Raw genomic sequence first — 21,186 nt, forward strand, 5'->3', positions numbered from 1 at the left:
CCCCCAGGGCAACATGGCTCCACACTATCCTTTATGGTGAGATGTGTGTAAATAGCACAGCCTAGCCCTTAGTAATTTCTTTCTTTACATGATGTCCTTGTCTAGCCTTGTTATCTTTCAATAATAGTCAGAGGGTTATGTTACACCCTTATTATGTTCTTGGAGCAAACTCCAACTGATGAGGCATGTCATGCCATCAGTTTTTAAGAACCCCCTGTCAAAGTCAGTAGAGAGTTTGACTTAAAAAAAAAAAATCAAGAATACATTATGGCCCAGGGTGAGCAAAAGTTCTGCATGCACACAGATTTTATTCACCAAAAATTAATATACTAGATGTTCAGTTGGGATATTGACATTTATATAGAGAAGCATATCAAAAACAATTATTCTAGAAACCTTTCATGTGAGGAGAGGCCTGCAAAATGTCCTTCAAAATGAGCAAGATACTTTTTACTTGAAAAATAAGACTTTTGGGGTGGAATTTTGAAGAGCACTCACCGTTTGCCATTGAAGTCAGGAGCAAAACTGGAAGCCAAGTAAGGCAAAACATTGGGTGCTCTTTAAAACACCACCCTTACTATCTTGACAGCAGCCTTACAATTGTAAACACCTTTTTTAGTTTAAGCTACTCTCAGTAAGTGACAGTAAGGAAATGATTTCATAGGTAAATCCAGATGATCCAGAAATATTTAACACTTTATTTGAATATTTGTTAATTATATAGGACCTGATTCTGCAATTCTTATACAATGGAACTATTCATGATTGTAAATTGCTACACGTTGGTAAGGGTGATACAATTATACCCAAACCTATTGACATCACTGTTTTATCCTTTTCTCCACTAATAAGGTCCCCTCTTTATTCTTTCTGGAGGGATGAATTCAGCTTGAACTAGACAAAACCTTATTATAATAAAAAAACATTTGATACTGATTCTTTTTAGTAACACTTAGCACACTTAGTTTTTTCAGCATATGAAGACTTATGTTCTCATTTGGGTGTGGACCGTTTCAGGTAATTGCATTGAATAAACCGCGATGGTTATAAAAGATTTTAGAGTCAGAAGGTTAAGTGCAAAATCTCCTGCTTTTGCAATTTTCACTAAGCTACTCTGTGCCATTGATTTTCAAGTACAGCTCTGTTGTATTAATTTAGATGGAATATATAGGCCAATAGCGTCAACGTAACTTAGTCACTAATTAACATTAAACAGCATTAAATAAGGTTTGGGGTTTGTTATACAGAGACTTCAGCCAACTTCATATTAAGGCAAATACTATATTAAAAATGTTTAACTTTTTATTAAAGATAAAGAAAGGAAAAACAGTTAAAGCATTTGAAATGTAAAGTATTAAATACGGTTTTCATTTTAATAACATTACTTGTTCTCTTTCCTGTTAGCAGGAGAGAGTTTTTAGAAGGGAAAAACAAACAAACCATGTTTGACGGGTTTTAGATTGTATTAAAGATGGTAATAACTGTCTTTTGGGGGTTAGTGACATGGGCTAGTGTCATTGCTATTATTGTTAAAATCCAATCCCATTTCACTTCAGGTGGTGATTTGGATTTAGCAGGAGCTGGTAGATGTGGTGATACTATCTGGATTCCTCCCTTAGCCTGGTCTGGAAAGAATATCTCTCAGGATCAGGATGATGAAGGCCCAGGAGAGGTTAAAGGTGGCAGCCATGATAGGTGAAGCTTGCTTCAGCAGCTAATTTCTTTCTAAGGCCCCACAAAGGGATTGGTGGGCAGAACAGCCCATCTCTTAATTCAGTGTTTCCCAAACTTGTTCCGCCGCTTGTGCAGGGAAAGCCCCTGGCGAGCCATGCCGGTTTGTTTACCTGCCGCGTCCACACATTCAGCCGATCGCAGCTCCCAGTGGCTGCGGTTCGCTGCTCCAAGCCAATGGGAGCTGCTGGAAGCGGTAGCCAGTATGTCCCTCGGCCCGCGCCACTTCCAGCAGCTCCCATTGGCCTGGAGCAGTGAACTGCAGCCACTGGGAGCCGCAATTGGCCGAACCTGCGGATGCGACAGGTAAACAAACCGGCCCGGCCCGCCAGTGGCTTTCCCTGCACAAGTGGCAGAGCAAGTTTGAGAAACACTGTCCTAATTCTTTTGTTTACCAATTAGGCTTAGTTTCTGACACACTAATTTTGGTTAACCCTTTTTTTAAAAAAAACAAACAAACAGTTTTCTTGTTAATTAACCATAACTCTAACATTGTTCTGGAGTTATACTAGTAGGCTTTTTTGTTTAGACTAATTTAGTCCTTTCTGTACTTTTTAAAATTAACATTAGCTATCTTAGGTTATTGTAACATTTTATAAATGTTTACATACTTTTTACAGATGATCTTATAATTGAGTAAATTTGTAAGCCCAATTATTACAAAAGCCCTCCAGTGATCTCAATTGATATTTCTTCTTAAAAACTGGTGGTGCAATATAGTTTATTATTTTGACCCATCTGATTGGGATTTTTTGTTTGTTTGTTTTGTTATTTTGGCTTTCTATATTTTGAATGGAGCACTTAATGTTTGAAAGTGTACATTTTTGTTGGCAAAGTGGAATTAATCGTAATGGAAGAAGTCTGATTTGCAGTTAGTTGATGGCAATCATTGATGGTAGTTAAATATTTTTTCAAGCATACCCAGACAGGATAATGATCGCTACCTTATATATTCCTAAGCATGTTAAAATAAGTTATCAATACGACTTGCTCCAAAGACAGGTTCCCTTCTCAAAAATATGACCCCAGAAAAACACTGTGCCCCCTTCCCTAATGTTTTTCTCTAGTGTCATCGCTTCTCTGTGCTACCAGACTACCACATTTGCTCATTCTTGATTCCCCAGTATTTGGGTAAAGATATGCAAATCTGGCTTTTTTTCCCAAACTCATAATTAAAATTTGCAGCAGTATAAATTAATACCAAGCATATTCTAGTACATAATTATATTGTAAAAAAAATTTACATGTTGTTGTCAGGATGGTTTTTCATAGTAGTTCTGAGTAACTAGAAACAAGTACCACTGTTTTATTTCTCTCCCAGACAGCTATCAACGAAAGGCAACCCCACAAGTATCCTTTTAACTATGTCTAGATTATATAGTTAAGACCTGATTTGTAATGTTTTATTTTCCAAACATCTTGTAGCAAACAAAATCAGCACTAACAAGTGGTCATGAAAACAAACACTGGAAGTGCTGCATGAAGTTTTCTAAAGAATAGTTATACTTCTCTGACAGTGTCTTAAATTAAAAAGATCCAGCTAGAAGTTTTTTCCACTTAATAAAACCAGGCACATTTTCATAAAATGGAAGACCAAGAGACAAATGTCTCTTTATTATAACTTCTTAGCTAGAATCCTCCTTGTTATATTTAAAACAACATGTTGACTTAGTTACTGTTGTTCATATACAGTATATGCAGTCATCCCTTTCCTAAGTGAGTCTGTTAAAAAGTGGGTTGTAAATTCTATCCATGTTCATCCTCTGATGCTGTTTTCACTATTCTAGTTAAAGGCCTAGTCTTAATCCCTTTGAATAAACAGGATTTTGTCACTTATTGCAATGGAAGCAGAATTGGGCCCCCTGTCCTTGCATCTTCCACTTTTCTCAAAATAAGTACCTTTGAACACCAGAATCCATATTATCTGAAAACACTCATTATCCAAGCTCAAGTTCTATTCTGCAACATGTATAACTTACATAAAACAAGTCTTCCTCTTTCATTCCACTGACAATCCAAGTCATAAATGTATCCTAATCATTTAATTCTTCAAAGGTTCTGTTCGGAACTTTATCTCCTATTGTGTTATGAATGCTTTGGGTATTTAAGTATTACTTATCTGTAAGCAGCCTTTTTTTTTAAATTTTTTTACTTTTATCACTTGAGATTTATTTTAGTGGAACTATAATTTCATTTGAGACCAAGATCAACCTATTCAAAAATATATGCCACCCTCTCGACAACTCATTATTTTGACAGTACACTGAACTGTAATTTAACAACTTCTTTTAATCTATTTTTTTCTTCTGCTGCACCCCCCCAAACACCTTCACTCAACAAAATTCAGAAAACATCTTAAGATGTACTCATAAGAGTAAGGTTTCAGAGGAACAGCCGTGTTAGTCTGTATTCGCAAAAAGAAAAGGAGTACTTGTGGCACCTTAGAGACTAACCAATTTATTTGAGCATGAGCTTTCGTGAGCTGATGAAGTGAGCTGTAGCTCACGAAAGCTCATGCTCAAATAAATTGGTTAGTCTCTAAGGTGCCACAAGTACTCCTTTTCTTTTTTCATAAGAGTAAGGAAACTTTTAGAATACAAAGATGCCTTAAAGCGGGGACGAATGAAATGCAAGGAGAATGCATGACTTGTTTGCCAATGCTAGTCTAAAGAATATAGAGCAATTTTGGTTCCTGTGAACTGACATTTCAGATAACACAATCTCAAAGAGAACAGTTTCTAGACAAGCAAGTTTAGGAAGCCTTCTAGTTGGTCATGGATAACCACAAGGAAGCTCATACCTGTGGTGAGATCTCTTGAAACACACACGCAGCCTGGCAGAGACACTTTTAACATTCGCCCAGCATATGTTTAAAACATTCATTTTGCAATACACATTAACCAGTGACAAAACTATAGTGCTTTTTGGCCACACTTACACTCCTGTAACTACCTATAATAGCTTCCAGCTTTAATATTATGTTCAAAGAAGTGTTGGTACTAAGAGAGGTTAATTTGGCCAAGCTGAATATGTACCCAGTCTGTAATGTGGCGAGCAGTTAGTGCACTTAGAGGAAATAATAATAAAAAAAGATTTAAAAACACTCAGGTTTTTGTTTCTGAGCACCCTGGAGGCCAGAGTGCACTGCTTTAGAATGGCATACTTGAAATTTTAACAGTAGCTCCTCTGAAAAAATGTGGAGCTTTTGACAGCTTCTCTTGTTCTGGAAAGCTACCAACTTCATTTCATTTTCAAAGAGTACGGAACAGATTGAGGCTCCAAGGAGATTCCGCTTAAACCCTCAGTGCAACAAGCTTTGTTATCACAACATACTTCTTATAACTTTGATTCCCTCTAAATCTTTATAGTCTTTCACATTTCTTACAATCCCAGACCACTGGGTTTCACGTGGGTATACGGTATACCGTGTCAAATGCAGCTTTCTTGCTCAGGTGAGCAGTCCCTTGAATCCAACAGGGCTACTCACAAAAGCAAAGTCCAAGATAACAAGATTTGGCCCAGACTGTATAAAACGGTCATCTCTGAATCAAAATGAGTTCATCTAACAAATAACCACAATTGCTTGATGTTCACTCTTTATTGAGTACATTGTTTGAAACGTCTGTGATACAGACAGAGATAACTAATGTTTTTTTTTCTAAAGTTATTTAAATTTTGGATGGTACATGAAATTCACTGATGTCCTTCCTTAAAAGTTGTTAGATACATTATAATTGCCAATTCATCAAAATAATTCATCATTAACACCATAGTAAACACATTTATGTCAAACTGAATTAGCCTATATACTTGTATTGGAAGCAGAGAAACAGCTGTCATTCTGTTTGCATAAATTTCAGCAATATGTTTCTGGCAAAGTAAAGCACAGTATGTGTGTTTCTGCTCTATTAAAAAAGTGGGCCTCAATGAAAAAGAAGGAAAAACACACAGGGCCAAACTCTGCTCTCCTTACTCCCAGATATTATTTAAATAGAACTACTTAACGTAGGTAAAATCTAAGTGAGTGAGGTTCTGCAGGATTAGGAACTGAGTGTCATATTTGATACTTAATCCTATTTGGAAAACTTCTGTTGAAATTAGTGGGTATTTTCAATATGCTTATGAGAATATTAGAAATAAAACAGTAAATGATTGTCTCCAAAATACTATAGGCCTGATTCTGCCACTGTTACTCACACTGTGTGGTATCTGACTAAGTAGCTCCATTAACTTGGCCAGGGCTGAAAACAGAGTAGGCAGAGGTAATAAAACTGGGACGGTATATTAAAACATACAGAATAATAGTGACTTTTATAGTTCATATATAAAAAACATTAAGGAAATCCCCAACTGGACTAAATTCTTAAAGCTATTAAAACTAGTCTTTGGAGGAACTGATTTTAAGTATAAATTCATCCAGTCAAAACACAAATGTAATTTAAAACATATAACGTTGATTAAATAGATTTATTATTATGTCCTACAGTAATTAATGTTTAGGACAGCACCTTAAAATAGTAAAACATTGTACAAATATTGCTAATTATTATTCTCTCTATTATTCTATTGTTATGTTTCATTTAACATTTTTACAATGTTTCCTTTGAGTCACTTTTTACATTTCCTTTAGAGTTCATGTTAGTTATTTATACAACTATTATATTTAGCATGATTTACCATATATGCCGTTATAACACCTGTGGTTTCACTCATTAAGAGCTGAATGGATAGGGTCATAGGTTGAAAGGGCAGCATATGGGCTACGAAAGGGCTAGTTAACATAACCTATTATATTGGTGCACTGGTAAAGCTCATTTCTATTCATCTGATGATTAGTTCAATCAATATTTATTCCTGTGTACTTCCTTTGTCTTTAGCTACAAAGCAGACATCCTTCAATTTCATAGCACAAATCTTGTCTTCTGTTAATTCATTGTTTCACTTGAAACAGGAAAAAAAGAAATGATTTATTGGGCAGACTGGGATTCTCTCTTTTGATTTTGTTTTCCAGCATTAGATAACTAGCACACATATTATGGCAAATTGTAGTTACTGTGACTGTATATTATCAAAGATATATTTCATCCATACTTTCCTAATAGGCACATGTCAATATCATATAGTGTTTGATTCCTATGCCAACCCCAAGACTTTCTGCTTAGGATGGGAATGTGTTTTATAATAGGAATTCTGAGTTGTAACTCCTGTGAAGAGATTGTTTTCCCTCTTACATATTTTCCTCCCCCATCCTAAGATTAGTGATATATTTTACTATCAAATATAAAGCTTCAAAACTCTGCATTCAGTGGTGCTTCTTGTGTAAGGACAACTAGCATGAGCAAAAGTTGCAGGATCAGGACCTATATTTCCAAAACAGGAAATTTAGTTGTCATATTATGATGATGATGATGACTTTTCAATGCATTTATTTTTGGTAGCACTCACATTGTGCTTGGCACTTTTCAAAACAGAGAAGAATGAATTTCCACTGTCCTATATACTCTATATTTTCACAGTCCAATGTAGTCCATGCTTTTTAAATATACATTTTAAATTAAGTATGAGGTTGCTGATCACTGGAAAAATATTCACCAAAAAGAGTTTGTTCATAAAACAAAGTTAGGAAATACAAATCTTTACCAATCTGGATGTACAAATGTTTCAGAAATTAATTATGACAGAAATCTGATTCTATATTAAATTTTAAATACAGCACTTCCACATGTACAATCTAATATAAACACTATTGTTATTGCAAAGAAACATACATATGTGACATCATGTGGAATTAGTAAATGGCTTAAAAATCAAAATAATCTCTCAATTTTCAGACTTGATTTCTGCTTATGATAATTTAACGAGAGGGATGTCATTTACCTATCAACATTAACATTCGCATTTTTATGAAAAAAGAAAAGTAATATTTTACCATTTAGTATGGTCTTATCATATCTAAGTGTTTATTGAAAATTATCAAAACTTTTATCAGTAAAGCCAAATTGCCTTCCGCTAAGGCCTAATCTTGCAAGCTCTTACTGGTGTAAATGGTTCTTCCTCATGCAAGTAGCCCTACTGAAGGCAATGAGTGTTACTCATATGAGTCAGAACTACTTATCTAAGTAAGAGTTGAAGAATTAAACACATTGTGACCAGCTCAAATATAGATTTCAGTTCTGTTGGGGTCTGGTCCTACTCATTAAAATCAATATTAGTTTGTGCTACCATTGAACTTGCATAGGTAATACACTATTACATTTATGTAGATATTCATGTCAATTAATTAGGACTGCATTTTGTCATTCTTTCCAAAATTATTTTTATCATATTGCAGAGATGCATGATTTGAGGGTAATTAAAGAAAATTATTTTCTTTACCTTAATACAATTATAAAATTACCTGCATCCATCTATTAAATTTAAGGAAATTACATGCTTCTCAGTTGTCCAGACACTTTTTACATGCTAATTAATAAACTCCCTCAATAACACTGTAGATTGGATTTGTTTAATTCACACCTTCCTAATTGCTCATGAATATTTCAGTGAAACTGTGAAAATAGAATAACTGTATAAAGTAATGTATTATTTCACAGCCCAGTCCTGAAACTAATAAAAAAAAGTAAATCATAGAACAAAACCTGGAAAAGTACCTAAACTCTAGAGTTTTGAGGGTTTTTTCCTTTGAAATATACTAGATTTAACTGTTTGCTGAGATACCAATGGAGAATTTAAATATTACTTATCAACAAATGTTGTGCTTTGCAACACTGTTTACATGTAATTTTAACAAAATGACTAACTGATCATAATCTTGGTGTTTGTAAATACTTGAGATAAAATTAGTTGTGACTTGACATGGCTTTTAGCCAGTTGTTAGTTCTCTATACTGAGACTCAGTTGCATTACATGAAAAACAAACAAACAAACAAACAAACAAAAAACAACCCACCCCATTAAAATGTGTTAAAATGCACTAATGTTCATAATTTGCTTAATGATATTATAAATCAAATTTAAAATATCCAGGAAACAAAAAAAGTGTTTTTGCTGGTTTGTTTTTTAATCCAAACACCACCTTGCTTTTACAATAGTGCACATAAAAAGCCTCTTTTACTAAGAAAAACATGAGTGTTCTTATCTCAGATCTAAAAATCAACCTTCAGTTCAAAGGTCTCATATGAGTCTTACGCCTATATATTGTACATCCTTATAAAGGTAACATCACCATTATACTTCTAGCAGTTTTTAGCCTTTTCCCCTTATAAATTCCAAAATTACATATTCTATATTGACTGAGATTTCTAGTAAAAAAGAAAGAGATGGACTAAAGATGACAACTACAGTGACTAAAGCACGATGATGTTTACATTCCAGCTACTGTCCCATAATATTGTTCAGCAATAAATCAGCGTTGAGTATTCTTAAAAGGACTTAAACTAAAATTATAAGCACTCGAAGAAATAATTGTCTGTATCAGATCACCAATGTCTGTAAGGTAGTTAATAACTGCTTAAGTGTGACTTTAACACAGATGTACTTTTATGGATATGGGCTGACTCCCAGACTATAATTCTGTAAAGAAATATGGAGGTGCTGTTCCAAGTTTGGGGCATTCGATGGAAATTTTTAGTCTGGGAAATTTTAGACAAGCATGCATGCATCGCAGACTTAATACTCTAAACGGAATGGTGTGGGACCGCAAATCGCCAGGGAAAGTTTGAAGATCTCATGTTAAAGACGGTGCTCTCTCTTCTAATAGTGAACCAAAATAAATTATTCTTAAATAAAATATGTAGTTTACAAGAAGCCGCAAACGCATGTTTTACAGTCCTGCAATATTATTTCAATTTGCTAAAGTCAATAATCTATTCATTAAATAAACATGTATTAACAAAACTGAACATGGAATGGGACTGATATTATTATTAACAAGCAACTCACCCACTGAGTTAAACGAATACCTTAAAGCCACACAAGATTACATCTCGTTTCGTCGTTATGTATATTCGATTGAAAACACTCTTTAGGTAACGTTCTTTCGCATAACAATAGATAGCTTGTGGGGGCGGGTTTGGTGCTCTACCATCGTATTTTAAAGTCCACGCAGTCCCAATTTAAAAGTATTGAATAAAATGTATTTAACACACACATTAGGACTCTATCTTATTCCCCTTAGAGGGAGGAGGGTTGGGTTGGCAGTCCTCTGTCAAACTGACAGAATTTGATGGGGGGAACGTGGCTATCCTGCTGCAGACCAGTGGGAAATGCTGGTACGGGCATTGCAAAGTTTGCTGACATGTCTGCACCACCTCACCATTCCCATGAATCACTCACTCAGTCAGTCTGGATACCTCTGACATTAGGGGTCACCGATCTCCTGGGAAAAGAACAAGGGATAGAGACGGCACGTTCCTTTGTTCTAGGAAATCAAATTGACTTCTTTTAGGCAATGACAGGATTTGGTTTAGAGACAAGGTGGGTGTGATAACGTCTTTTATTGGACTAACTTCTGGTGGTGGAAGCGCACTCTCTGTAACTGGGAAGCTTGAACCTTCCACCACCAGAAGTTGGTCCAATAAAAGGTATTACCTCGCTCACCTCGTCTCTCTCATATCCTGGGAACAGCACAGCTGCAACACCACTGCAAAGGATTTTGTTTTTACATTATTTACCATACAGCAAGTGGAAGAAACACTGGAGGCAACTCTCCCATTAATGTTACAACCTCTTAAGGACCCTGATGAGCTGCTGTTCAAGTTACAACAGAGGAAGCTGCTGTGGGGAGAGATGGGGAGAGGAGATTGTTTTCCCAGACTGTTTACTAATGCAGAGAGTCATTCAAGAGCTTATTCCCAACACACAAACCCCTCCGCTATCTCCTACATCCTTAATCAAAACAAAACGTAAACCCTAAACAAGAAACGAGGCTACATTCAGAACATGAAGTACACAGTAACTAGCAAATGATCTGCTAGGTTGACATAGAAGAAGAACATTTTAAAAGATGAAAGGTAGAAAAGACGTGGCATACAAGAGATTTCACTGACTCGAGGTGGGGTTTTTAAAGTTAAATTTTGTTAAGCAAGCTCTTGCCAGCCTATGTGGTCACCTAGCGCCTTGCTTTTCCCGGTGCAAATGACAGTTCCTTCTCCTCTAAATAAGAGGGATGCCCGATCTAACGGCTCTGCTAACCACCAGGGAAATGAGTTAGTTTCCTAAAATCCAGCATAAGACATTTGGAAGAATTAATGTAAAAGTTTTGTAAGGGAGCGATGGCGTCTCTGTGTTTCCACTCATCACATTTCAGGGCTGGATGAGAGGAACTCAGGCACTGGAGAAATGTGCACACAGGGCTGGTTCCTATCAATAGTCAGAAGCGATACACTGTTCTCCTTCCCCCGCCACACACACACACACACACACACACACACTTAGTTTAGGCCGTAACCCTCTTTTGTTGGCCCGGCATCAGAACGGTAGCGGGAACGGGTGGTTCCGGAGGGATGCACCGTCTGATCCCTGCAGCCAGAAGGAGGAAGAGGGGCTGCTGGAGGGCGAGGGGGCACGAGCTGTGACGAAAAGAGACAGGGAGGAGGAGGAGAGCGGAGCTTTCACTAAGTAATCTGCCAGGTACGGGGGTCCTGCCCTGGTCCCTGTACTTGGCTTCCGGGCCGGGGAGAAGTGGGTCAGTGGAGCACATGACAACCGCAGATGCCGACAGGGAAACACAGCCACCACCACACACACACACCCGGCTCCTCCTGGCCGCCACACCAATCAGCGCGCACAGCACGTCGCCAGGCACACGCCTCCCCCCCAACCCCCGGCCCAGAAACGCCGGCTCTGCCCGACCCACCGCCAACCCGCGCAAAAAGAGCAGCTGCTCCCTGGAGTCCCCCTGCCTCCACGGTCAGAGCACGCGGGCGGCGCCCGCACCCCACCCCCTGCCAGCACCCAGCCCTGCAGCAAACCCGCGGCCAGTCACCTCGCCCCCCAGCCCCCGCCGCTTCCCCTCGCCCCCGGCACGCTGCCCTTCCGAGCAGCAGCAGCAGCTCCCCCCCCGCCTTGTGGCAGCGCCAGGGACGGGCAGCGGACTCCTGGGATTACGGGAGCTGCGATCACCGACCCCCGCCCTGCCCCGGCGGGGCAGAGCATCTTCTCCCGGCCCAGCGACCACGTGGGGCAGAGGCCGCCAGAGCGCCTCCTGCCGATCCCAGCGGGATTTCAGGGCCACCCACAGCCCGGCTGGGGTGCGCAGGGGACGCTGCTCCCCGCACCGGGGACGCCCCGTCTGCCCCCTTCCCCCTCGGGTCTTCACTCCTCTCAGTAACTTGCGGGCTGGGGGATGCTGAAGGGGTGTCTGGGTAGGGTGGGAGGAGGGCTGAGGGCCACTTCATGAAGTGTTATTACTAGCATCGCTGGCTGTTTGGGAAGGGCTGAGAGACAGGAGGGGAGGCGGGATGGGGGTGGGGGAATCTTTGCTTTGAGACAGGCCAAAGACTCCATTAAAATGCAAGGAGCTCCTCTCCCATGGAAGAATGAGTCAGCTGAAAGTCCAGGGGAAGGAGGGAAACACAGGAAAGGGGGCTGCTGGCTCCTAGCACGGACGAGCTGAGACCTAGGCAGCCCCAACGGAGAGAGCCCATCTCTGCAACCAAGCAGGTGCTTCCAGACAGCCCAGCCCCTCAACCACCCTCAGGGAACCGGTGACCTGCACCCCCCCCGCGTCAGTCGACCCAAAGTGACGGCAGCTGACACAGAGCAGGGCTGGCGCGGGGGAGTGTAGAGTAATAAAACAAAGCGAGCATGGAAGTTCCCACCAGAAGTTAAGCAGCCACTACCCCCTTCCTCGCAGCCGGTTTGTGCCCCCTACGCGGCACATCAACACGCCAGGAAAGAAAGCGTCCAAATGCTCCCCCTTTCCTAAAATAAACCCAAACCACCTGCGCGCGCCCTGCGAGAGAACCTACACGAATGCCCAACGCACGCCAAAATAAGACGTGTCTAAACATTTCCGAACAGCTCTCAGGGGACTGTTTCCTCATCTCTTCCTATTAATGGAAGCCGGGACATGCTAAGGAGACTTAACTCTTCTGAATCCTAACTCCCAGCTGAAACCTCCCGTATAATGAAGTGCTCTTGCGTTCCCTCTTTAAATTACACTCCTGCTAATCATCATATAGAAGTACTTGTAACAGATGCCCGAGTGAACTATACCAACATTTCTAAATTGTTTACTTTGGGCTTGTTTTAGTTCCCCCGTACAAACCTAAATAAGTCGCGCCACCTCCATAATAAAGAAAGAAAAATCAATATCACAAACAGTACATTAGACATCACTGAAAAACTTTATGCAACATAAGCAGCAAATTTTCCCACACCCACAAAAAAGGAACTGAAGAAAAGCCTTGGCTCTGTGAAATCAACACCCCCCACCAGTAATATACTCCCCACCTCCTTATTCCCCTAATTCTTCCCTTACCTCGCATGGTGTTGGCGATTCCCTGCTCAGTGCAGTCATGAAGCTAACAGCTTGGACCTTGTATCACAAAAATCCCCTCTCAGCAAGAACGAAGGCTGCAGCCGGAGTAGATCTGCTCTGCTGGGAAAATCATTCCTCCAAGGTTGTTATTCTTATGTTTTGAAAGTATTATGTGTATATAGATGTAAAAGGAATGTCTGGCTGGCTGGTCTGAATTGTGCGTGTTTCTTTTTCCGCCCCTCCTCCCCCGTATTTGCTCTGAAATACCACCAGCAGCTCCAAAAGATTTCTTTTGTGGTTACTTGGACTGAGGAGGAGCAGGAGCGATGGTGGTTGTTGGTTTGTTAGTTACAAGGAGGGCGGGGAGAGGAGTTCCTATTTTTTTTTAAAAAAAGGGAACAGGGGGAAAAAAAGAAAGAAAGAAGGGCTGTGTGAATGGCAGAGCATGTGCGTTTTCACATGACATCTGTGCCTGTTAGCAGATCCCCAATGTGAATTTTCACTGCTCGGTTACAGGGACGCGCAGAGAGAGATTGAGAGAGAAAGCTGCAAAGAAGCTTATAGCAGAGAGCTGGCTGCACCGGCTACCCGAAGCTCCTCCTGCTGTCAGCACCGCCGCCAATCAAAAGCCTCCCGAGTTGGGAGCCCGGCTGGGACCACTGAGGGGGAGACCCATCCGGAGAGAGACAGAGACAGACAGAGGGGCGCACCGACAGCTATCACAACAGGGGGGGATGCGGGAAGAGGAAAACGCATGCACAAAAAAGAGCACCACGGCCGGTTTGCTGCTCCCTCGGTGGCTGCCACAGAAGCACAGCTCCTTTCTGCCCTGGGTTATTCACTCCCACGTTAACTAATGTATCAAATATAACGGTGTGTGGTTTTTAATCATCACCAGATATTCTCCCTGTCCCTCCTCAATCCAGCACTGCACACTGACCCAGAAGAACTGGGATGTTTATGTTTGTAAATCACCCCCCGACTGCCAGACTCAAGAAGCAATGAAGATCACTCTGGAAATATTCTCTCTTAACAGTTTTCTGAACTTTTGCTACTTGTGGGAGCTTTTCTCTGTTTTGATGCCTACTGCTTTTTTATCTTTCTGGTTTCAGTCTCAGGAAAAATGATGGTACAAAGTGAGCTGCCTGCAGTGCTTTGGAGTTTGAGGAGAGGTAACAAAACAGGGAAATGTGAAGCCCATCATGTGATTTTTTTTTTCCTGAAAGGGTATGGTGGTGAGGGAGGCAGGCAAAGGAACCCTCCTCAGATATGTATTTTATTCTGGGAATGGGACTATAGTTCCTGATCTCTCTCTTCTGAAAACAGTTCTCTCAGGAGAGGGAATGTGGGTGTCAAAAGAAGTTTGCTTTACCAGGATAGGGATAGTTGGCAGTTATATAGTAATGAACATATATATATATATATATATATATTCTGATACAGCCAGATCCTGAATCCTTTCTGACTTCAACTGAAGCATTACCTGAGAAACAAATGATTGCAGGATTTTGGCCCATGTAATTTTTATAATTTCTTAGGCAAACTGTGGCCTCTATGATGTGAAGATTTGAGCCTCAGTCACACTAATTTGAAGGGAAGTTCAGGGAGCTGACCAGTTCACAGGAATAAGTCCCTCAGTGTGGAAGGCCAGTATTTATACTGACAGGGTGTTCACCCTTAAGGGATGGCTGTATACAAGTTTTGTATACAACCCCCACCTGCAGGTGACAAATTCATTAGCAGTTTTACTTTAAGTCAAGATTGGATGTTTTTCTAAGAGTTATGCTCTAGTTTAAACTACACACTTGATTAGTTTTGATGCATTCAATAAATTCTTCTTCTGCGACAGGAATTAACAGGTGAAATGCTATGGCCTGAATTATGCAAGAGTGCAGACTAGATGATCAGTGATCTCTGCTGGCCTTAAGATCAATGTAGATCAAGTGGTAAGTGGAATTTCCACCCTTGGTGAAAAGTGGTACAGTTTCCTGTCTGGAGGACAGGGTGACAGTTTTCTTTAAGAAATCACTGAAAATATGCACACATGAATTATGAACCTGCTAGTTTGGGGAATGTTGTCTAAGAAGGTTATGGTGAGGCTTCTTTGCCACTGTCTAAAGATTTCAGATTTCTTTGATCTCACAGAGTCTTGTTTCAAGTCAGTGTATTAGAAATAAACTACACTTGTGTTAGCTGAAGATAGAGATCAACTGAAGGATGAAGATCACCTGTCCATGCTAATTTCCAGAGATTTGTCAATGGCCTTTGGTGCTATTCACCATGGGCTTTCAGTGATATATCTGCAATCCTCAGCAGGGATTTATGGTGAATATGTTGGGTCCCAATCCGTTACTAGCACAGATAGCTCCATTGATTTCAGTGGGACAACAAGTGGTAATAAAGTTAACCGTATACTTGTTAGCAGGATTGGGGCGTGTTGACTCCTATTTAGTGGTTGTTTTAGAATCTATTGCTGGATATTTGCCTACTCAAGTAGTCTCTCATGTGGAATTCCACAAGGGTCCAGTATCAATCCTTCTCTTAAACATGTATATGAGGCTGTTAGGAGGGTTAGAGAGAAAGCATGAGTTATAGCACTTTCAGTATGTGCTATATCTCCATCTTTCTAATACAGTTGGGTGACTTGCCTGATATCTGAATGAGACTGGAGCTTGAATGAAGGCTGGAGGACAGGGTGACAGCTTTCTTTAAGGAATCACTGAAAATATGTACACATGAATTATGAACCTGGGATAATGCTTGTAGGTTGAAGAAAGCAACTGGAAGAATGGCTAGAGATTATATACAGCCTTTGCTTGAGGGAGCGCACCCAACATATCCAACATGTGTTATTCAATTTTATCACCCAGGAGGTAGCATTATCCTGGCTGTCCAGGAAGCAGCAGTTACTGACACTGTTTTTTTTAAATACATTTGGCAAGAAGGCTGTGACTCTTGTTTTCAGGTTCTGAACCTTGCTATTGACCATGTTTTTGTGACTGATGTTAGACATTATAAAGTAACGTAGTTCGACTATGCCTTCAGTTCATTCAGGAACATAAATCAGTAAATATTAAAGCAGCCTATTTGCTAAGCATAGAAAATGTATTAAACAACTGCTCTGGCTACTGACTTCTTTTATGGGTCAAATATAAGATGATATTTTTGGAAAACAGTGAAAAAATAGAAAAGCCTTCTCTCCTTTTAATCAAAATTTCATTTTGGGTGACATTTTCCAATCAGCTCTTGTTTTTCCCTACAAAGCCCTAAAGGGTTTGGGCACCAAGAACCAGGGACACTATGCTCCCTGTGCAATTCCCATCACAGGAGGAATTCTATATTAGTTTCCTAATTTAAAAGTGAGCGGAGCTGATAGCAGGGGATTATCTGGGAGGGGTCCTCCCATGTGGAGCTTACTTCTTCAGTTTGGTCTAATGTAATTCACCTCTTACACTCTGGGAGATAGTGCAAAACTGATCTCTGTCTCACAGGGGTGAGTTGAGGAACTTGGGATGGTTGGTTTTATCATGTGTTCTAAATTTATGAGGAAGATCTCAAATATTATTGGGCTACTTGTTGTGAAGCTGCTCCAGATAATCAAATGTATTTTCATCTTACTATACATACATATGGATTTCAGTGAGCACCTCACAGACATGAATTTTTCCTTACCACAACCTCTTAATGTAGGAAAGTATTATTCCCATCTTCTAAAAAGGGAACAGAGGCACAAGAAAGAGGCATATGACTTGTCCAAGGTCACACATTGAGTTTGTAACAAAGCCAAGAACTGAACAGAGACTTGAGTCCCAATTCCATGATTTAACCACAAGCCCATCTTTCAGACTTTGTAAGAAGGGATTATTCCATAACCAAAGTGAATGGAATTTCTCAGTTTACAGATTTGAAATATTTAAAAATTTAAAACCGATCAAAATTTGGTCATGCACCTACGTGCATACATAATACAATATAGTAGCTTTACTTTACTCAAGAACTTTTAATGAGCATGTTTTAAAAAGAAGTTAAGAGAAACAATACTACATTATTAATATATTTGGATTGCAGATTGAACAAAGAAATTGCCTTTTAGAACAGTCACTCACATAAGCGCCTTTCCCAAGGCTCTGTAGCTGACAAATCTTTTAAGACAATATTTAAGGCCAAACAATTTTAACATTTTAATCATATAAAATATATTCATCATAACCACATTAAAGATGCACCAAGTTATGCCTAAGTCAGTTACTTCATTAAAAATTACTGAATAGAAAATAGTCAAACAAATTGCACCTACAGGCCCAATTCTGCTTCCATAGAAATAAATGGCGAGTTTCTGTTGGATTCACAGGGAGCAGGATTCATCACCTAGCCTAAATTTGTTTCTTAGCTCCAGTAGCAGCAAGATTAGGGAAAATATAATTTCTGAGTCTCATCTGCCTCATGTAGATATGACTTGAATGCCAGGCATTCCCCACCCTTTATAAGTCATGGGGTACTTGAGACTTTTTTCTTCTTCTTCCAGTTTTGCATCTTAAAGCTGTTTAAATGGGAATTATCAAGAGGTTCAAGAATCTGAACTTCTCCCACAGATTCCTTAGTTGTAATTCACTCACTGGATTATATAATTCTTCCTCATTTCTTTATTATCTGCTGTCTTAAAAATGATAGCAAAGCATATACAGAAAACACATTATGTTTATTTGAACTCCAACATAGCCTGTGTATCATTTGTTACATGTCAGACTTTCAGCAATGTATTATTTTATTTGGGAACTATATCTTTAATATATTGAAACAATTTAAAAATCATCAACAATTTAGTCAATTAGACAAAATATTCAGTAATTGAAAATCTTTAATTATATTACTTTAGTTTTTTGAAACTATGGATGTAATATATTATGCATGACAAGATAACCAAAGTTTTCTTTAAAAAGAGAGAGAGAGAAAAAAAGACCCGATTTCTTCAGTCTTTTGGGGTGGAATGAAAAGTGATCTCTAGCTACACTGTGTGGGTCTCAACTCTTTTCAACACTTCATTTCACTTACGAACAGATGGTTGATGTAATCCTCCAATCCCACTGTCAAAATCTTTCACAATTAAAAAGAAATGGTTTAAAAATTGCATTTTTTCTTCAAGCAAATAGTTTACAAAAAATGTGAAATGCTAGGCAGCTTTCAAGGCATGTTTTTTCCCTGAAGAGATTATATTATGATCTGTTTTATGCATTCATAAGGTGTCAGTCACTGCAGTATGTGGGCCTTTATATAGCAGTGTCCGTTCAATATATCTTTGAACAAAAGCAGGTATCAAGTGGGAAAAAACTTAAACATGATGATTCCATTTCTCCTTTCTTTGTTTACTTATGATGGCGAGTAGCTGAAGAGGCTGGATTCAAGGTAATTATTGGTCAGACCAGCATTCACCATGCAAATAAAATACAATAGAGTATGGGGCAGAATTAGTAGTCTGGAAAGCATATAAAACCAATGCAGGTACCAGTGCTCAAGTCATCTGGTGCTCCTATTGAAGAAGCTAGAACATTTGAAGGCTTGGAAAATGAAGAGGAGTCCAGTAAAAGCCTCCTTGCCCTGAAGAAAGAAGCTGCTAAGAGGTTGTCTCAAAGATGTACTCCTGACATATTTACTGTCTACAAACGGGCATTACCTATTTCCGAGTCACTGATAACTCTGAAGAAAATAATCTCTAATGCTTATGGATCAGTATTTTGACAGATAAAGCAGAAGATTGGGTATTAGTTGGTGAGTGCTACAGACTACCAAATCACATTAGGGAACAGGATGACTGGCTTCTTATGCACCTATCTGTAATGTGTAGGGGGGAAAAAGCTGCATGATTATGGAGTTTCATACTGCCAGTACTAATCACATCCTTGGAAATTCTAAACATTATAGATGACCATTTCCTAATTCACAGTGTTGCAGCCAACACAGGCTAATTCTCTCTTAGTCCTTGTCTGAACAGATAAAGAGGAATTAAATTGCAGAACTAAAAATCAGTGATAGTTTAGATACAAGGTATCATGACTTGATCACATTTATAATGTGCAAACAAAATAAAGTCTAGACCAGTCAAATATATACACTTGGTATTTTAATAGGGCAAGTTTCCCAAAGCTGACAACAATGAAGACCCAAATCAGGTAGAAGGAAGAATTTAATCAGAAAAATTCTGCCCCAAAAGCCATAATCCCACAATTTATGAATAAGGCTGTGCTGGTTAAAAAATTTTTTAAAAATCTACCTGGATTAGAGGGAAAGTGAAGACTGCTTAAAAAAGTTAAAAGTTATATAACAAATAGATGAAAGGGGAAGTTGATAGTAATGAATATAAATTAGGAATTGTAGGAAATTGATAAGAGAAGCAGAGAAATACAAAAAGAAATCTATGGCCAACAGAGTTAAGGAGAAGAAGAAGGGTTTTTTTGTTGGTTTTTTTTTTAATTATATATAAGGTACAAAAAGAATCTTGATGATGGCATGGACCATTGGAAATGGTAGACATATCAGTGATAATGCAGAAAAGAGAGTATTCAATAAATATTTCTGTTCTGTATTTGGGAAAAAGTAGATGATATACTCTTTCCATTCCATTAGTATCTCTGGAGGATATTAAAGAGAAACTACTGAAGTCAGACATTTGCAACCTGTTAACTTGCAGCCAAGAGTTTTAGATGAGCTGGCTGAAGAGTTTGCTGGACAATAAATGTTGATTTTTCAATACACACTGGAATGCTGGGGAAGTTCCAGAAGACTGAAGAAAGCTAATATTATGCCCCTTATTTAAAAAGATTAACTGGATAACCCGGGTAATTATAGGCCTGTCAGCCGAACATTGATCCTGGGCAAGAAAATGGTGGCTGATACAGGACTCAATTAATGAAGAATTAAAGGAGAGTAATGTAATTAATGCAAGTCTGCATGGGTTTATTTTATGGAAAATAGATCCTGTCAAACTAACTCGATATCTTTTTAGATAAAATTACAAGTTTTATTGATAAAGGTAAGAACATTGAAGCAATATACTTAGACTACTGTAAGGCATTTGACCTGGTACTGAATGACATTGATTAAAAACACTAGAATGATGTAAAATTAACATGGAATACATTAAATGGATTAAAACCTGGCTAACTGATAGGTCACAAAAATGTAACTTTAAACAGGGAATCATCATCAAATAGGTGTGTTTCAAGTAGGGTCCTACAGTGACCAGTTCTTGGCTGTAAATTTAACATTTTTACCAGTCGCCTCAGGAAGTGGTGGTAGGAAATCACTGATAAAGTTTTCAGATGACACAAAAATTGGGGGGGAGGTAAATAATGAAGAGGACAGGTCATTGATCCAGAGTGATCTGGATTGCTTGTAAAGTAGGTGCAAGCAAACAATATACAATATGCATTTTAATATGTCTAAATGTAGATATATACATCTAGGAACAAAGAATGTAGGCCACAACTTACGTTATGGGGGACTCTAGCCTGGGAAGCAGTGACTAAGAAAGATTTGAGGGTTGTGGTGGATAATCAGCTGAATATGAGCTTCCAATGTGATACTGTGGGAGCTAAAAGAGCTAATGCTAGGATGCATAATGGGAATATTGAGTAGGAGTAGAGAGGTTATTTTATCTCTATATTTGGTACTGGTGCAACTGCTGTTGGAATACGGTGTCCAGTTCTGGTGTCCACAATTCAAGAAGGATATTGATAAACTGGAGAGCCACAGGAATGACTACGTGATTAGAAAACATGCCTTATAGTGACAACTTCAAGGAGGTCAATCTACGTAGCTTTACAGAGAGAAGGTTAAGGAGAGCCTTGATTACAGTCTATACATATCTATATGGGGAACAAATATTTAATAACGGGTTCTTCATTCTAGCGGAGACAGATATAATATGATCCAATTGCTGGAAACTGAAGCTAGACAAATTCACACTGGAAACAGGC

General features: G+C 39.0%; 1 protein-coding gene and 1 long non-coding RNA gene across 5 annotated transcripts in view; one reads left to right on the plus strand and one right to left on the minus strand.

Moving 5' to 3' along the window:
- RORB (RAR related orphan receptor B) overlaps positions 1 to 13,304 on the minus strand; it is a 207,779-nt gene extending 194,475 nt beyond the window's left edge. For all 4 annotated transcript variants that reach the window (XM_075128729.1, XM_048850531.2, XM_048850530.2 and 1 more), the window contains exon 1: positions 13,214 to 13,304. In XM_075128729.1, coding sequence (XP_074984830.1) covers positions 13,214 to 13,220 — 7 coding nt within the window. In that variant the 5' untranslated portion in view covers positions 13,221 to 13,304. The remainder of the gene's footprint in view (positions 1 to 13,213) is intronic.
- LOC142072194 (uncharacterized) lies at positions 13,221 to 18,338 on the plus strand. The gene is made up of 2 exons (XR_012668586.1): positions 13,221 to 13,355; positions 13,730 to 18,338. It is a non-coding gene; the product is annotated as an uncharacterized LOC142072194 (long non-coding RNA).
- Positions 18,339 to 21,186: the final 2,848 nt, after the last annotated feature.

The sequence above is a fragment of the Caretta caretta genome, chromosome 5, assembly GCF_965140235.1.
Source record: "Caretta caretta isolate rCarCar2 chromosome 5, rCarCar1.hap1, whole genome shotgun sequence".
Lineage (NCBI taxonomy): Eukaryota > Metazoa > Chordata > Testudines > Cheloniidae > Caretta > Caretta caretta.